General features: G+C 40.1%; 2 protein-coding genes across 2 annotated transcripts; both read right to left on the minus strand.

Annotated features, from left to right (window-relative positions):
* Positions 1–6,730: 6,730 nt before the first annotated feature.
* LOC115412013 (trace amine-associated receptor 13c-like) lies at positions 6,731–8,320 on the minus strand. The gene is made up of 5 exons (XM_030124313.1): positions 8,192–8,320; positions 7,965–8,074; positions 7,298–7,547; positions 6,890–7,186; positions 6,731–6,784 (listed from the first exon to the last, which is right to left on the minus strand). The coding sequence occupies exons 1-5, from the start codon at positions 8,318–8,320 to the stop codon at positions 6,731–6,733; spliced, it is 840 nt and encodes a 279-aa protein (XP_029980173.1).
* Positions 8,321–13,983: 5,663 nt separating this feature from the next.
* On the minus strand, positions 13,984–15,408 carry LOC115412478 (trace amine-associated receptor 13c-like). The gene is made up of 2 exons (XM_030125004.1): positions 15,236–15,408; positions 13,984–14,800 (listed from the first exon to the last, which is right to left on the minus strand). The coding sequence occupies exons 1-2, from the start codon at positions 15,406–15,408 to the stop codon at positions 13,984–13,986; spliced, it is 990 nt and encodes a 329-aa protein (XP_029980864.1).
* Positions 15,409–17,119: the final 1,711 nt, after the last annotated feature.

The following is a 17,119-nucleotide window of genomic DNA, read 5'->3' on the forward strand; positions in this document are numbered from 1 at the left end:
ACAATGTTTGACCTAAGTTTTTGGAAGAGTTAATGTAATTGGATGTTCTTCAGTGGCCAGCTCAGTCACCTGATCTCAACCCAACAGAGCAGCTTTTCAGTTATCGAAGACTAAACTGAGGACAGAAAGACTCACAAACTAGTAGCAACTGGAGGCATTTGTTGTAAAGGCCCGATAAAGTATCTCCAGGTGGAAACTCAGCATTAGGGGATATCCATGAGTTCCAAACTTCAGGCAGTTATTGACCTGAAGTCTGGTCAATAACTTCAGGTGAGTGTTAAAGGAGTCATATTTTGCTAAACCCACTTTTATTAGTCTTTGGTACATTTATTTGTGTATTTGGGGACCCTAAGAGTTTAAAAAATTTTAATTTGAACTCTCCAGGTGCTGCAAAGCTATCTTTACATTCATTTTGGCAAAAATTAAGTGAATTTCCTGTTTTAATTCCTTTGTAATTTGTTGCCTCTGTTACGGGTCCCAGACCACAATAACAAAAAGAATATTAAAACCGCAAGCGGTGTTAAGGCCCTCGCCCTCCTGCGCAACCGCCAAGGCCACCGACAGCGAGAGGACACTGTATCGTGGGCTCAATCTGACGTTCTGCGAGATAAGCAGAGTTTTATACCTCTGAAAATTAACACTTCATCACAAGCTCGTCACAGCCACGCCCAACATTTGATCAAAAATGTACGTGGTAACTTTTGATCCCACGTGTGTGTGGTTTTCACCCAATTTGTTCCAAATTGGATGTAAACCCTAGGAGGAGATGATGAAAGTATGAGGGGTGGGATTTTACAGGTCCACACTCTCATCCAATATGGCCGACTTCCTGTTGGGTTTAGGGTGGGGCCATAATGTAATTTTTTACTTGTCCTACCATGGGCTATGTCTGTACCAAGTTTCATCTTTCTATGTTGAAATTTTTTTTGGGAGGGTTCCCATCCGCGCAATGTATTTTCATATTTTGAGGGGGTGTGGCCAAGTCATTTTTCAAAATTCTGAAAATTGTTCTTGCTGGAAAATTCTACTTTTTCACACTGTAATTTTCAGTCTGTGTACCATTAGTGGAACTCAAAGAGTTTTTCCAGCAATAGCGTCGTTGCGCCAAAACCTCATTAATTTGAATGGCACTGTTTTGATGTCGTCATGGCAACACAATTGTAAATAGGGGTGTGTCCTCATTGGCTTTTTGGTTGAGTTTGGCATGAGGGATGTGTGTGTCAATTTTTTTTTGCCTATGTCAAAACATTTTTTTCACTCCCATTCAAAAACTGTAAGGGGCGTCACAGAGCCATTTACGATCCAGCTATACTAGTTACATATCATTGCATTCTGGTTGTCATTCCACACAAATGTTACATTGGGTCCAACTCAATCTGACACTCTGTGTGTGAGATATACACACTTTTATACTTCTAAAAATGGCTGCTATGTTGTGAGGTCATCACAGGCACCCCCAACATTTGATCAAAAATGTAAATGGTAACTTTTGATCACACGTGTGTGTAGGTGGTTTTCACCCAGTTTGGTCTAAATTGGATGTAAACCCTAGGAGGAGATGATGAAAGTATGAGGGGTGGGATTTTATATGTCCACACTTCCACCCAATATGGCTGACTTCCTGTTGGGTTTAGGGCGGGGCCATAATGTAATTTTTTACTTGTCCTACCATGGGCTATGTCTGTACCAAGTTTCATGTTTGTACGATGAAAAAAATTTAGGGAGGGCTCCCATCCGCATAATGTATTTTGATTTTTGAGAGGGCGCTACCGAGTCATTTTGCAATATTTTTTCTTGGCGACTTCAAATAAAATAATTTTTCACTGGGCTTGAATTTTTGGTCAAATAAAATTGACTTTTCATTAACGTTCAGGGGGTCACATTTGCGCTCAAATTGGCGAAAGAAAAATAATTAAAAATTAAAACAGCAAGCGGTGTTAAGGCCCTCGCCCTCCCATGCGACCACCTCCCCACGCAACCGCTGAGGCCACCAACAGCGAGAGGACACGATATCATGGGCTAGATCCTGCATTCTGTGAGATAAGCACAGTTTTATACTTCTGACAACAACTGCTCAATCTCAAGCTCATCACAGCCACGCCCAACATTTGATCAACAATGTAGGTGATAACTTTTGATCACACGTGTGTAGGTGATCTTCACCCAGTTTGGTCCAAATTGGATGTAAACCCTAGGAGGAGATGATGAAAGTATGAGGGGTGGGATTTTAGAGGCCCAAAATTCCATCCAATATGTCCGACTTCCTGTTGGGTTTAGGGCGGGGCCATAATGTAATTTTTTACTTGTCCTACCATGGGCTATGTGTGGACCAATTTTCATATTTCTATGTTGAAATTTTTTTTGGGTGGATTCCCATTCGTGTCATGTATTTTCATATTTTGAGGGGGCGTGGCCAAGTCATTTTTCAATATTTCTAAAATTCTTCTTGCTGGAAAATTCTACTTTTCCACAGTGTAATTTTCAGTCTGTGTACCATTAGTGGAACACAAAGAGTTTTGCAGCAATAGTGTCCTTGTGGCAAAACCCCATTCATTTGAATGGTACAGTTTTGGTGTCATCATGGCAACACAATTGTAAATAGGGGTGTGACCTCATTGACTTTTTGGTTCAGTTTGACATGACAGATGTGTGTGTCAATTTTTTTTTGCCTATGTCAAAAAAATTTTTTCACTCCCATTCAAAAACTGTAGGGGGTGTGAGAGAGCCATTTTACGATCCAAACATACGAGTGACATATCATCATGTTCAGGTTGTCATTCCGCAAAAATATTTCATGGGTCCAACTCAATCTGACACTGTCTGTGCGAGATATACACACTTTTATACTTCTAAAAATGGCCGCTTAGTTGTGAGGTCATTACAGCCACGCCCAACATTTGATCAAAAATGTAAATGGTAACTTTTGATCAAACGTGTGTGTAGGTGATTTTCACCCAGTTTGGTCCAAACTGGATGTAAACCCTAGGAGGAGATGATGAAAGTATGAGGGGTGGGATGTTACAGGTCCACACTTCCACCCAATATGGCCGCCTTCCTGTTGGGTTTAGGGCGGGGCCATAATGTAATTTTTTACTTGTCCTACCATGGGCTATGTCTGGACCAAGTTTCATGGTTGTACGATGAAAAAAATTTGGGGAGGGCTCCCATCCGCGTAATGTATTTTGATTTTTGAGGGGGCGCTACCGAGTCATTTTGCGCTATTTTTTCTTGGCGACTTCAAATAAAATAATTTTTCACCAGGCTTGAATTTTTGGTCAAATAAAATTGACTTTTCGTTAATATTCAGGGGGTCAAATTTGCGTTCAAAGCGGCAAAAGTAAAATAATAATAATAAAAACGGAACCATACGATTTTAATAGGCCCTCGCCGACATGTATGTCTGGGCTCGGGCCTAAAAAAAAAAAAAGAACTAGAACTGCAAGCACTTATGAACGGGGGCCAAGCCTCCCCGCCCACTCGGACCCCAGGCCCCACGGAGCCCACAGAAGTCGACTCTGAAGGACGACGGTCTGGGGCTGAGCTGGTGGAGGCTGGGCCCAGTTCATAAGGGTTTACAGTTGTAGTTAGTATTCCACCGTCTGAGCTGCTGTATTCACTGGAATGGGACAAATGCACCAGTAGAGTGGAAGGAGGAATGTGTGGAACTGGGATTTGTTGTAATAAATTATGTCCACATTGACCAATCATTACCAAACTTTACAGCTGGTCTCAGGACTGAACCCACATCATACCCACCAAATTTCGTGTGAATCGGATGAACTTTTTTGTGACTTCATATTTCTCATTTTATAGCGCCCCCTGTTGTCTGATTTGTACCAAATTTGGTACAGAGCCTCTGGTTGACCTCTAAAACAAGTGTATTGAGTTTGGTGTTGATAGTATTTACTTTGACAAAGAAATGCAACAATATGTGATTTTTAGCTAGCAAAAAAATGTGTTCATTTATAACTGGCACATTTTTTACAGCAGCAAACTGATTGTGATAACTTTAGATCAGAAGCCTCTGGAGATTGTCTGTGCAAAATTTGAAACCAATGGGGCTTAAACCCTAGTAGGAGTTCGAAAAAGTATGTTTTCAATTTGTAGCGACTTACAAAGTAAAATATGCAGCGGAAGTGGGCGAGGCCTATGTCAAATTACTCATCTCAATCCAAGGAATATAAAGTTGTAAAGTTTATGAATGTGTCATTTAACCCTTTCATGCACGAATTATGAGAACCTTTATCAAAATTTTTTCCTGAGTGTTTTTATTCCTCTTTAGGCATGAAAAAAAACAATGCAATTGAAAATTTTCTTCTGAAAAAAAAAAAAAATACAAATAAATAAAGTAAAAATAATTGAAAAAAAATTAAAACAAAAAAAAAAAAACAAAAATTAAAAAATAATAATGAAAAAAAAAAAAAATCATATTAACCTATTTTTCATGAAGTTGCAAAAATGTCCACTTAGCTGGACACCACACGTTTCATTTTTGACACACAGAAACATGTATTTACTGATAAATTGTGTGAAAACTCTGGGGAGGGCTTGTAATTCTGGGGGTTTATGATCAGGAGAGATCTACATAATGTTACCAATTCATGTCAGAAAAGATATGTAGTGTCTTAAAACTTTAACAAAGATATGTGTAAAAAAAAAAAAAAAAGAAAAAAAAAGAAAAGAACAACAAAATCCATGAATATACAAGAGAACAGCTGTAGAATAGCTGTCCACTGTCCTGACCACTATGCATGAAAGGGTTAAAATGTGGAAGTTAGAGGCAAAAATGTGTATTTGTCTGTTCTAGCACCACCTAGTGGAGTACATCCACAATTTTTGCTCTGGTAGATCTGTGTCCTATTCTATAGGGCCCATAGAAATTTCACAGCCCTCAGAAGAACAGTTCAGCTGTAGGAAGTGTTTGTTGTTTAACTTGTAATAAGCCACGCCCACATTGTTCAGCCACACCCACCTTGAAGATATGGCCTCAGGAAGGGCCCTCCATCATACCCACAAAATTTCGTAGAAATTGGTGCAGCCGTTTAAGAGATAAAAATTTTCTATATTTGCAGCGCCCCCTAGTGGCCAGCATTCACCAAATTCGGCTCATACCCTCACAATCAGATGAGAACCAAGGATCTAAGATTTGGTGTTGATATATTTTACTTTGACCAAGATATGTAACACTTAGCATTTTTTTAGCGAGCTACAGAAATTTGTTCATTTATAATTTGCGCATTTTTCGACTGAACAAAATTCTTGTAATAACTTTAGATCAGATCCATGAGAAGAGTGTATGTGCCAAAATTCACGCAGATCAGACAAACTCCTAAGTTGGACTTCGAAAAAGAAGGTTTTCGAGTTTTCGCGGTTTTGTGGGGAAAAAAGTCAAGGCGGAAATGGGCGTGGCCTAGCTCATGTGATTTAGTACTATTTGGTGAGTTTATTAGCCTAGCATTTATAGTTTGTAGACCACAGGGAAATGTTCTAAAATGCGTGATTCTATTTAAAGAAAAAAAAAAAAAAAAGCAAAATATGACCCCTTTAAAAAGTCAAGATTTTAATACTTGTCTTTCACCTAACCATTTTAAACTATCTTAGTTTGGACACTAGTGAGTCACTATGTAATTTGGCAGTCCACTCATTTACATCTATGCATATTATATTTTAGTTTTCTAGGACTTGTACATAATTAATTGCTTGGGATAGTTTCACTGAGGAAGAATTCTAATATCAGTTTCTCAATATCTTTTTAAAAATTATTTTCTTAATTAATCTTTTTTTCTCTACCTACAGCATCTTCTATGAGGGGAGAAGTGAAGTTTCTGTTGATGCAAAGTGAGAGGAAAGCTTTTGGAGACACAATGAGAGACACATGTATGTATCCAAACTGGAACCCATGATGACAATAAGCAAAGTTAAAGACATGTACCTGCCTTCAGGTCAGGTGACAAGGTTCCATACAGTTACAGCTAAAGCAAACCTGAGGAGAGGCTTCACCCAGGCCAAGAGTGAAGGTGGAGCACCATCTGTCAATCAGCAACACTCATTAAAATGGAAGGGTCTAAAACAAATAGCTGACTCTACATCTTTCTACATCAACAGTGTCAGTGTGTTGAGAAGGTCCGAACTTCTAAATTCCTTGGGATTCACATCTGAGCACTGACTCAATTTTAGAGAGTAATTTTAATGGACTGATCGGAGAAAAGGCTGTTTGGAAGGAGGATTAAAGCTGGAGCAGAGAGACTGACAAACTACAGTTAATCAAATGGGGACCCTTAGCAAAGTTCACCAACAGACCACTTATGAGGAAATCAGCAGTTATCACTGATACCTTGTGAAACGCACAGTTTACTATGCATTACAGATTCTTTTGATGAAAGTGGTCCTCATTACCTTACAGTACAGTTACCTGTCTACCTGCCTAATTTATAAAACTCAGATGACCTAAGGCACTGACCAGTGTCCTGGTCATCAATATCAGTGAACTCCACAATACAAATAAATATCTATGGAAAAGGTTATGAGTCAGAAAAGTAAAGAACAAAGTTACACACACAAAAAAAAAACATAACATGATTTACTGTGATTTTACGTGTTTTTATATAACTTGACTTTCTTGAGGGAGAAACATTTTTAAATCTGTAGTTGTGAACAATATGACAAGATTAAAAAAAAAAAAAAAGTTCAATAATTTTGTTATAATGAGAACATCACATTTCAATTAGTCCTACAGAATGTTGATATTTCGGGAGTCAGGCTGCAGTATCTGCATGGTGAAAATCTGTTTTACAGATTTTCGGAACCACGGGTAGAATAAGGAATAGATCAAAGGGTTTAAACAGGAGTTGAAAAACATAAGAAAGTTCAGATAAAAGTAAACTGTAACAGTAACTGAGGTATCTGCTGCAAGATAAACACAATAATAAGGGCAGAAACATATTAAGAAGACAACAACAAGAACACCAAGACTCCGGGCTGCTTTCAGCTCAGATTTGTTGGCGACTGCCTTCCCTGAACGCTGGGCTGTGATGGATGTGATGTGAGAACGCATGGCACGAGCCTGAGACACAGCCACCACAAACACACTCATGTACAGAGCAATAATGGCACAAATTGGAAGAATAAATGTTGAAACTAGATCAACAACTTCTGCAACAACAGTTAAGGAAATCACACACTCTCCCTGACAAATATGATACTTGCCCGGATGAGTCAGGTTATCATTTAAAATACCAAAACAAAAACAACCAGAACAAAACCAACAGAGACAAATGCAAACTTTAACTCTTTTCACAGTGACCTTATTAGTGTAATGCAGAGGGTCACAGATAGCAACATAGCGGTCGACTGAGATGAGCACCATGTCTCCTACTGATGCAGAAACAGACAACCAAGCAAAAAATGAATAGAAAGAACACATGGAGTCACCAAGAAACCAACAGGTCATGTTTCGGAGGATTTCTCCCGGTATCATCACGAGGCCTACAAAGAGGTCAGACACAGCCAGAGAGAGGAGGAGGAGGTTGGTGGGTGTGTGGAGCTGTCTGAAGGAAGAGAAAAATGATTAAATATTAAAACATGGGAAATGTAAAATCTACTACATGTGGTGGACGGGAACTAAATATGTTTTCTCAAGTCCTGTATTTCAATGAAATTTGATTTATCTGCACTACGGTAACGGAGTGTTTTAATTTTATTCAACTTCATATTTTAACTCCATTACATCTCAGAGCAAACAACAAAAAAAAACAAAAATAAAACTTAAGCAATAAACACACCGCGTACATTAAAGCTGCAGTAAAGTTTGAGATTTTAAATGTAGAAGTTTAAGTTAAATCAGAGTGTTTTCAGTGTACTACTGTTTTTGCCTGAATGAAGCTTTTTCCACCACTGCATGTAGTTCAGCATTTATATTAACTAATTAAGATAAAAAAAAACCTTTGTTGACAAAAAATATCTGCCTGAAATGGGCGACTGAGATGATGACCATCAGGTTGAGAGCCACAATGAGTGGAGAGAAGGTGAACAGCAGGATGTGATAGACCACAGCATTAGTCTGAGAAACCACTGGCTTCAGGCAGGAGGTATTGAGGAGTTCTGGAAAACAGAACTCTGCTTCTTCATGTGTTTCCATCAGTGAAACAGAGACACAATGCAAAGAGAAGTATCAGCTCTTAGAGCTTATTGCCTGTTTATCTGTGTCCTTGGTCATCCCTCTTTTCTCTCCACCTCTAATGGACAGTGTTGTTCCTCCTCTCTCCTTCCTCTCTGGTCCTCCCCTGGGTCTGCATCTGGGGAGGGTACGCTTATGCCGCATTTCCACTACGTGGAACCGGCTCGACTCAACTCAGGTACCATTCCTATAGACCATTTCCATTACAGGACACTACAGACTTTACAGTACCTGGACGTCATAGCCATGCAGCACATTACTTCCGTGTCGTCTGCTCAGACAGTTGCTGATAAACTCGCTTGTTGCGTGTTGTCTCGTCAAGCTCATGCTGAATTTTTACATCGGCCACCAAGGACTGAATCTCGACCAACTATGGTGTAGTTTGCGGGCTGTCATCATGTGGATTAACCTACCGGTATATTTACTGTAAACTTCCACATCCGATTTTTTTAAAATGGCGGGTCACAGAGACGACTTTCTGACCAATCAGTGGTCTGCAGTGGGCACATGTCACATTTTAGTATCTGGTCCCCTGTCCTGGAACCTCGGCAGAGGTGATACGAAAAAACTAGTACCGGGTACCAGATTCCAGGTCCTTTTTAATATGGAAACGCAAAAAGGCCGAGTCGAGCTGAGTGGGTACCACGTAGTGGAAACACAGCATTAGTTACAGGTTGAACTCAGAGTCCAGACCCACACAAATACAAGGTTTCACGCACAGGGCCACAGTAGGGATTTCCCTGTGTCTGTTTCAAGGGTTGTGGTTTAGGGGTCCTCCTGCAGAACAATTTCATTGTATCTGACTTCAAAATCCCTATTAATTTTTACCTATTTTTAGATAATTACAGTGTTTGACCTAAGTTTGTGGAAGAGTTAATGTAATGTGATGTTCTTCAGTGGCCAGCTCAGTCACCTGATCTCAACCCAACAGAGCAGCTTTTCAGTTATCGAAGACTAAACTGAAGACAGAAAGACCCACAAACTAGTAGCAACTGGAGGCATCTGTAGTAAAGGACTGACAAACTATGTCCAGGAGGAAACTCAGCGTTAGGGGATGTCCATGAGTTCCAAACTTCAGGCAGTTATTGACCTGAAGTCTGGTCAGTAACTTCAGGTCAGTATTAAAGGGGTCATCTTTTGCCAAACCCATTTCTATTAGTCTTTGGTGCATTATTTGTGTATTTGCACCCTAATAGTTCAAAAAGTTTGAATTTGAACCCTCCAGGTGCTGCAAAGCTATCTTTATATTCATTTTGGCAAAAATCAAGTGAATTTCCTGTTTTAATTACTTCGTAATTTGTTCCCTCTGTAACTAGTTACGTTGTAAAGACCCACAGGCCATTTCCCATATTTGACATCATTCGAATATGTGTCATGTTTAAGACCTCCAGCAGGGGCAAAATAACTTATTGGTTAAACATTGATGTGAACAACTTGGTCACATGGATGGTTTAATATTTGTTGTATTTAGTAAAATATTTAATCATGAATTATGCACATTCACAATATAAAAAGGCGTGGATATGACACACGCACGGGCACTCGGAGGAGTGGGACGTCACACACCAGGTTGGAAGTGTGCCAAAGCCGGTGACCCTGTGGAACTGAATCTGTGGATTTAACCTTTTTTTGGGTTAAACTTTTTTCCCCCTTTCCACATGGATTATTGACTTTCAAGGAGCAGCTGGAACCTTCACGGGCTGGATGAGTGGTGGTGTTGCGCGGAGCCGTGAGTGGAGCCTGCGACGACGCTGCTACTGCTTCGCTGATACTGTTTGTGTGCGTGGACTTTTAGGAACTAAAGGGGAAAGGTGTGTGTGTGGGGTGGGGGGGGTTAACTGTCTTAGGTTGAATGCATTATAGTAATTTGAGTTTTGTTAAATGTGGTGGGTTGGAAAAAAAACTGTATATGATTGCTTTGTGGTGTAGTTTGTGGTACTTCGGGTTAACTGTGGATGAGTACGAGTGTGGTGTGTGTGAGTGTGTATGGGTTGGGGTTTCATCTGTGGAAATTAAAAGGCCAGTACAGAGCTGAACGCATTTTTTGTCTTTATCTTATTTTCTCCTGCTGACGGTTAACCCACCCTTGTCCTTAAATGCGTTGTAGCGGAGGCGCTTTAGAAAATAAGCAAACTGTTAGAACGTCACGACATTTGCACACATAAGGTCAAGACTTTCAATGAACATTTTTCCACCTATGGAGATATGGGACAGAGCAGCACGGTCGACAACTGGTGTGGGGGGGTGTATGTGAAGTGGCTCCTTTGCATTTAAAGGGCCAGCGCTCAAAACGACCTTTCTTTTGTCATTACTCAGAAATAGGGTTGAAGATGGACTTGTGGAGTTGAATTAATGAAGCATTCAGACCCAAGCATAGCATTTACAGTTTATGTAGACCACAGGAAAATGTTTGAAAATGTATAATTCTATTGTTAAAAAAGCAGAACATGACCCCTTTAAAAAGTCAAAATTTTAATACTAGTCTTTCACCCAACCTTTAAAAACAATCCTCACATATTTTAAACACCCTTAGTTTGGACACTGGTGAGTCACTATGTAATTTGACAGTCCACTCATTTACATCCATGTATGTTATATTTTAGTATGCTAAAATTTGTACATAATTAATTGCTTGGTATAGTTTCACTGAGGAACACTTCTAATATCGGTTTCTCAATTTCCTTTTTTTAAATTAATCTTTATTTCTCTACCTACAGCATCTTCTACGAGGGGAGAAGTGAAGTTTCTGTAGATGCAAAGTGAGAGGAAAGCTTTTGGAGACACAAGGAGAGACACATGTATGTATCCAAACTAGGGGTGTAACGATTACCGGTATAATGATAAACCGCTGTAAAATTTCCGATAGTTAGTATTACCATTTAAATTCTAATTATTATGATAATCGTGTTTGATTACCGCACTTAGAAAACTCATGGTATGTTCATTTTCTGGAGAAGCAGCGGTACTCCAGGCGTGTGTGCGCAGTTTGTAATGTTTGGCCTCTGAAAACATGGCTGAAGGCACCTGTATGGACAGAGCTCCAGAGATTCGAAGATAGCAGGCTCCCGCACGGACTCGGTCCATCAGAGTTTGGGTCGGTCCTAACATGCACTCGGACGGACTCGCGAGCGCACAGATCCGATCCGTGCTAGTGTTAATCTCTCCCTGGCCCCCAGTGATTCACATCCTCACCCAACAGAGAAACTGTCTCAATATAGATTCTCAGGACAAACTCATGTCAGTTCAAATGGGCCCAACTGAGTGACCTTCAACTGCACAAAGACACGTGATGTGTGTAAAAACCAAAGGAGAGGAGGTTTTATGAACTGAAGGAACTTCAACAGTAAATCCAGTCACTGACCTCCAGAGGAACTGGACCATATGACACTGCTGTGGTCGGTCTGTCTCTCACCAGGAGTGAACCACAGACCAGTCTGGATCAGATCAGCCTAACATGTTCTAAAATCCTCATTCTTTCAGAATATTTACATTTGTTCATTAAACCGTTCAGGAAAATATGATTGTGTTTCACTTTCAGTTTGTGTGTACAATGGTGTATATGTGTGACATTGTGAATGATTTGATCTGGAAAATGGTCAAACTCCACTCTGACCTGTCCAGCTACTTTTTTTCACACTCAAAACCCACTCAGGAATCAATAGGAGAACTGATAAGGAACTGGATTGATAAACAGAACTGATAATGGCATTGATATTGATCAAATCCTATTAGTTCCACCCCTGGTGCAGATATCTCTTGTGTCCATAAGGTGCCAGCTTTAATGCTGATTTGTATGTTTGTTGTTATTATTTGAATGTTTCTGCAACAGAAAGTACATTGTGTGGGTTACTTTACTATTATTATTTTTTCAAAATACAGCTTGGTTATATTATTTCAGTGTGTGTATAAGTACTTTTTGAACATTTTGAGCACATTTCAACAATACCGTGATAATTATTAAAACTGCGATAATTTTTTTCACAATAACCGTGATATGAAATTTTCATATCGTTACATCACTAATCCAAACTGGATCCCATGATGACAACAAGCAAAGTTAAAGACATGTACCTGCCTTCAGGTCAGGTGACAAGGCTCCATACAGTTACAGCTAAAGCAAACCTGAGGAGAGGCTTCACACAGGCCAAGAGTGAAGGTGGTGCACCATCTGTCAATCAGCAACACACATTAAAATGGAAGGGTCTAAAACAAATAGCTGACTCTACATCTTTCTACATCAACAGTGTCAGTGTGTTGAGAAGGTCTGAACTTCTAAAGTCCTTGGGATTCACATCTGAGCACTGACTACTTTTTGAGAGGAATCTTAAGGAACTGACCGGAGAAAAGGCTGTTTGGAAGGAGGATTAAAGTTGGAGCAGAGAGACTGGCAAACTACAGTTAATCAAATGGGGACCCTTAGCAAAGTTCACCAACAGACCACTTGTCATGGTGGCAGCCCATGCCCTGTGAGTGGGTTGAACCTGTGTCCTTTGTTCTCAGGCTTAGGGCCTGGTTCTGGGTTGGAGGGACAGGGGGAGCATGGGTTTGGGCCTGCTAGCTTAGCTGGTCTAGTTTTGTTTGTTTCTATTAATCATATTTTCATTTCATATTTATTATTTTTGCATCCTTAGAAATAGCTACATAATGGGCCCACAGATCAAAACACATTTTGCATAGCTTAAGTCTGGTTCTTTTGTTCCTTTTGTTACCGAACTGTTTGGTGCTCACTCCATGCTCTCTCCATCCCATCACCAGATCCCAGGCCTGACAGACAAACAGGAAGTGAGAGGTTCCCAAACCTTTTATAGTAGAGGGCATCAGGAACTTACCTAGGGTGGCAGCCATCAGAGGGGAGTTTTGTGAGTTGGCCAGTAGTTAACCTTAAAAATGCTCTAAACCAGGTTTAAACTGTTAGAGACTTTTTGGGGAAGTATTAAATAAAAGTAGTGAAATGAGGTATAGGTCAAGATATCAGTAATATTCTGGTAAATGTTAATTGAAAGGTAAACTGAACATTGGGGATTGGTTTGTTCATGTGGGAGGGGCAACGGGTATAAAAAGCCTGGAGTAGAAGCTCTTCGAGGAGAAGTGTGACTCTGCTTGACTGAAGCAGGTCACTGAAGCTGGCTGCCCTTAGCCATGGGCTGAGCTTTATTTTCTGTGGTTTAAGACTGATTTTCCTTATGTTTTGTCACGCTGTTTTTCATCAATTAGTTGAGTTTTTTTCTGTTTTTAGTTTTTTTTTAGTTTTTTTTTTTCATTAACACAGCTAAATCGGCGATGTCACCTGGGCAAACATTGTAAATAAATCATACTGTGGTGAAGATTATTCCAGCCTCCTGGTGTGTTTCCTCCTCCACATGGTCAATCATCACACCACTTATGAGGAAATCAGAGGTTGTCAGTGATACCTTGTAAAATGCACAGAGCACTACACATTAGAGATTCTTTTGATGAAAGTGGTCCTCATTACCTTACAGTACAGTTACCTGTCTACCTGCCTAATTTATAAAACTAAGATGACCTAAAGCACTGACCAGTGTACTGGTCATCAATATCAGTGAACTCCACAATACAAATAAGTATCTATGGAACAGGTTATGAGTCAGAAAAGAAAGCAACAAAGTTACACACACAAAAAAAAAAACATAACATGATTTACTGTGATTTTACGTGTTTTTATATAACTTGACTTTCTTGAGGGAGAAACATTTTTAAATCTGTAGTTGTGAACAATATAACAAGATTAAAAAAAAAAAAAAGTTCAATAATTTTGTTATAATGAGAACATCACATTTCAATTAGTCCTACAGAATGTTGATATTTCGGGAGTCAGGCTGCAGTATCTGCATGGTGAAAATTTGTTTTACAGATTTTCGGAACCACGGATAGAATAAGGAATAGATCAAAGGGTTTAAACAGGAGTTGATATACATAAGAAAGTTCAGATAAAAGGCAGTTGAAGCAATAACTGAGGCATTTGCTGAAAGAAAAACACAATAATAAGGGCAGAAACAAATTAAGAAGACAACAACAAGAACACCAAGACTCCGGGCTGCTTTCAGCTCAGATTTGTTGGCGACTGCCTTCCCTGAACGCTGGGCTGTGATGGATGTGATGTGAGAACGCATGACACGAGCCTGAGACACAGCCACCACAAACACACTCATGTACAGAGCAATAATGGCACAAATTGGAAGAATAAATGTTGAAACTAGATCAACAACATCTGCAACATGACTTATGGAAATGACACACTCTCCCTGACAAATATGATACTTGCCTGGATGAGTCAGGTTATCATTTAAAATACCAAAACAAAAACAACCAGAACAAAACCAACAGAGACAAATGCAAACTTTAACTCTTTTCACAGTGACCTTATGAGTGTAATGCAGAGGGTCACAGATAGCAACATAGCGGTCGACTGAGATGAGCACCATGTCTCCTACTGATGCAGAAACAGACAACCAAGCCAGAAATGTATACAAAGAACACATGGAGTCACCAAGAAACCAACAGGTCATGTTCAGGAGGATTTCTGCCGGCATCATCACGAGGCCTACAAAGAGATCAGACACAGCCAGAGAGAGGAGGAGGAGGTTGGTGGGTGTGTGGAGCTGTCTGAAGGAAGAGAAAAATGATTAAATATTAAAACATGGGAAATGTAAAATCTACTACATGTAGCCAGTGATGGACGGGAACTAAATATGTTTTCTCAAGTCCTGTATTTCAATGAAATTTAATTTATCTGCACTACGGTAATGGAGTGTTTTAATTTTATTCAGCTTCATATTTTCACTCCATTACATCTCAGAGCTAAAAACAAAATAAAACAAAAATAAAACATAAGCAATAAACACATCACGTACATTAAAGCTGCAGTAAAGTTGGAGATTTTAAATGTGGAAGTTTTAGTTAAATCAGAGTGTTTTCAGTGTACTACTGTTTTTGCTTGAATGAAGGTCTATTTCCACCACTGCATGTAGGTCAGTGTTTATATGAACAGATTAACATTAAAAAAAAAAAAAAAACCTTCATTGACAAAAAAATATCTGCCTGAAATGGGCGACTGAGATGATGACCATCAGGTTGAGAGCCACAGTGAGCGGAGAGAAGGTGAACAGCAGGATGTGATAGACCACAGCATTAGTCTGAGAAACCACTGGCTTCAGGCAGGAGGTATTGAGGAGTTCTGGAAAACAGAACTCTGCTTCTTCATGTGTTTCCATCAGTGAAACAGAGACACAATGCAAAGAGAAGTATCAGCTCTTAGAGCTTATTGCCTGTTTATCTGTGTCCTTGGTCATCCCTCTTTTCTCTCCACCTCTAATGGACAGTGTTGTTCCTCCTCTCTCCTTCCTCTCTGGTCCTCCCCTGGGTCTGCATCTGGGGAGGGTACGATTATGCCGCATTTCCACTATGTGGAACCGGCTCGACTCAACTCAGGTACCAGGTCCTATTCCTGTAGACCATTTCCATTACAGGACACTACAGACTTTACAGTACCTGGACGTCATAGCCATGCAGCACATTACTTCCGTGTCGTCTGCTCAGACAGTTGCTGATAAACTCGCTTGTTGCGTGTTGTCTCGTCAAGCTCATGCTGAATTTTTACATCGGCCACCAAGGACTGAATCTTGACCAACTATGATGTAGTTTGCGGGCTGTCATCATGTGGATTAACCTACCGGTATATTTACTGTAAACTTCCACATCCGATTTTTGTAAAATGGCGGGTCACAGAGACGACTTTCTGACCAATCAGTGGTCTGCAGTGTGCACATGTCACATTTTAGTATCTGGTCCCCTGTCCTGGAACCTCGGCAGAGGTGATACCAAAAAAGTAGTACCGGGTACCAGATTCCAGGTCCTTTTTAATATGGAAACACAAAAAGTCCGAGTCGAACTGAGCGGGTACCACGTAGTGGAAACGCAGCATTAGTTACAGGTTGAACTCAGAGTCCAGACCCACACAAATACAAGGTTTCACGCACAGGGCCACAGTAGGGATTTCCCTGTGTCTGTTTCAAGGGTTGTGGTTTAGGGGTCCTCCTGCAGAACAATTTCATTGTATCTGACTTCAAAATCCCTATTAATTTTTACCTATTTTTAGATAATTACAGTGTTTGACCTAAGTTTGTGGATGAGTTAATGTAATTGGATGTTCTTCAGTGGCCAGCTCAGTCACCTGATCTCAACCCAACAGAGCAGCTTTTCAGTTATCGAAGACTAAACTGAGGACAGAAAGACCCACAAACTAGTAGCAACTGGAGGCATCTGTAATAAAGGACTGACAAAGTATGTCCAGGAGGAAACTCAGCGTTAGGGGATGTCCATGAGTTCCAAACTTCAGGCAGTTATTGACCTGAAGTCTGGTCAGTAACTTCAGGTCAGTATTAAAGGGGTCATCTTTTGCCAAACCCACTTCTATTAGTCTTTGGTGCATTATTTGTGTATTTGCACCCTAATAGTTCAAAAAGTTTGAATTTGAACCCTCCAGGTGCTGCAAAGCTATCTTTATATTGTGATAATCTGTCCTAATTAACCAATATGGGTTATTTATGTTCATTGTGTTCTGCTGTTTAGTTGCACTGTTTTGGTTCAGGTGGTTGTGACTGATGATGGGCGGAGTTAGAGAGAGAGAGACTAAGGGGGAGGGCTGAGAGGCTGAGGGTGCGGAAGTAGAGGGGTGTGAGTTGTAAAGACCCACAGGCCATTTCCCATATTTGACATCATTCGAATATGTGTCATGTTTAAGACTCCAGCAGGGGCAAAATAACTTATTGGTTAAACCTTGATGTGAACAACTTGGTCACATGGATGGTTTAATATTTGTTGTATTCAGTAAAATATTTAATCATGAATTATGCACATTCACAATATAAAAAGGCGTGGATATGACACACGCACGGGCACTCGGAGGAGTGGGACGTCACACGC

This window comes from Sphaeramia orbicularis, chromosome 21 (genome assembly GCF_902148855.1).
Source record: "Sphaeramia orbicularis chromosome 21, fSphaOr1.1, whole genome shotgun sequence".
In the NCBI taxonomy this organism is placed as follows: domain Eukaryota; kingdom Metazoa; phylum Chordata; class Actinopteri; order Kurtiformes; family Apogonidae; genus Sphaeramia; species Sphaeramia orbicularis.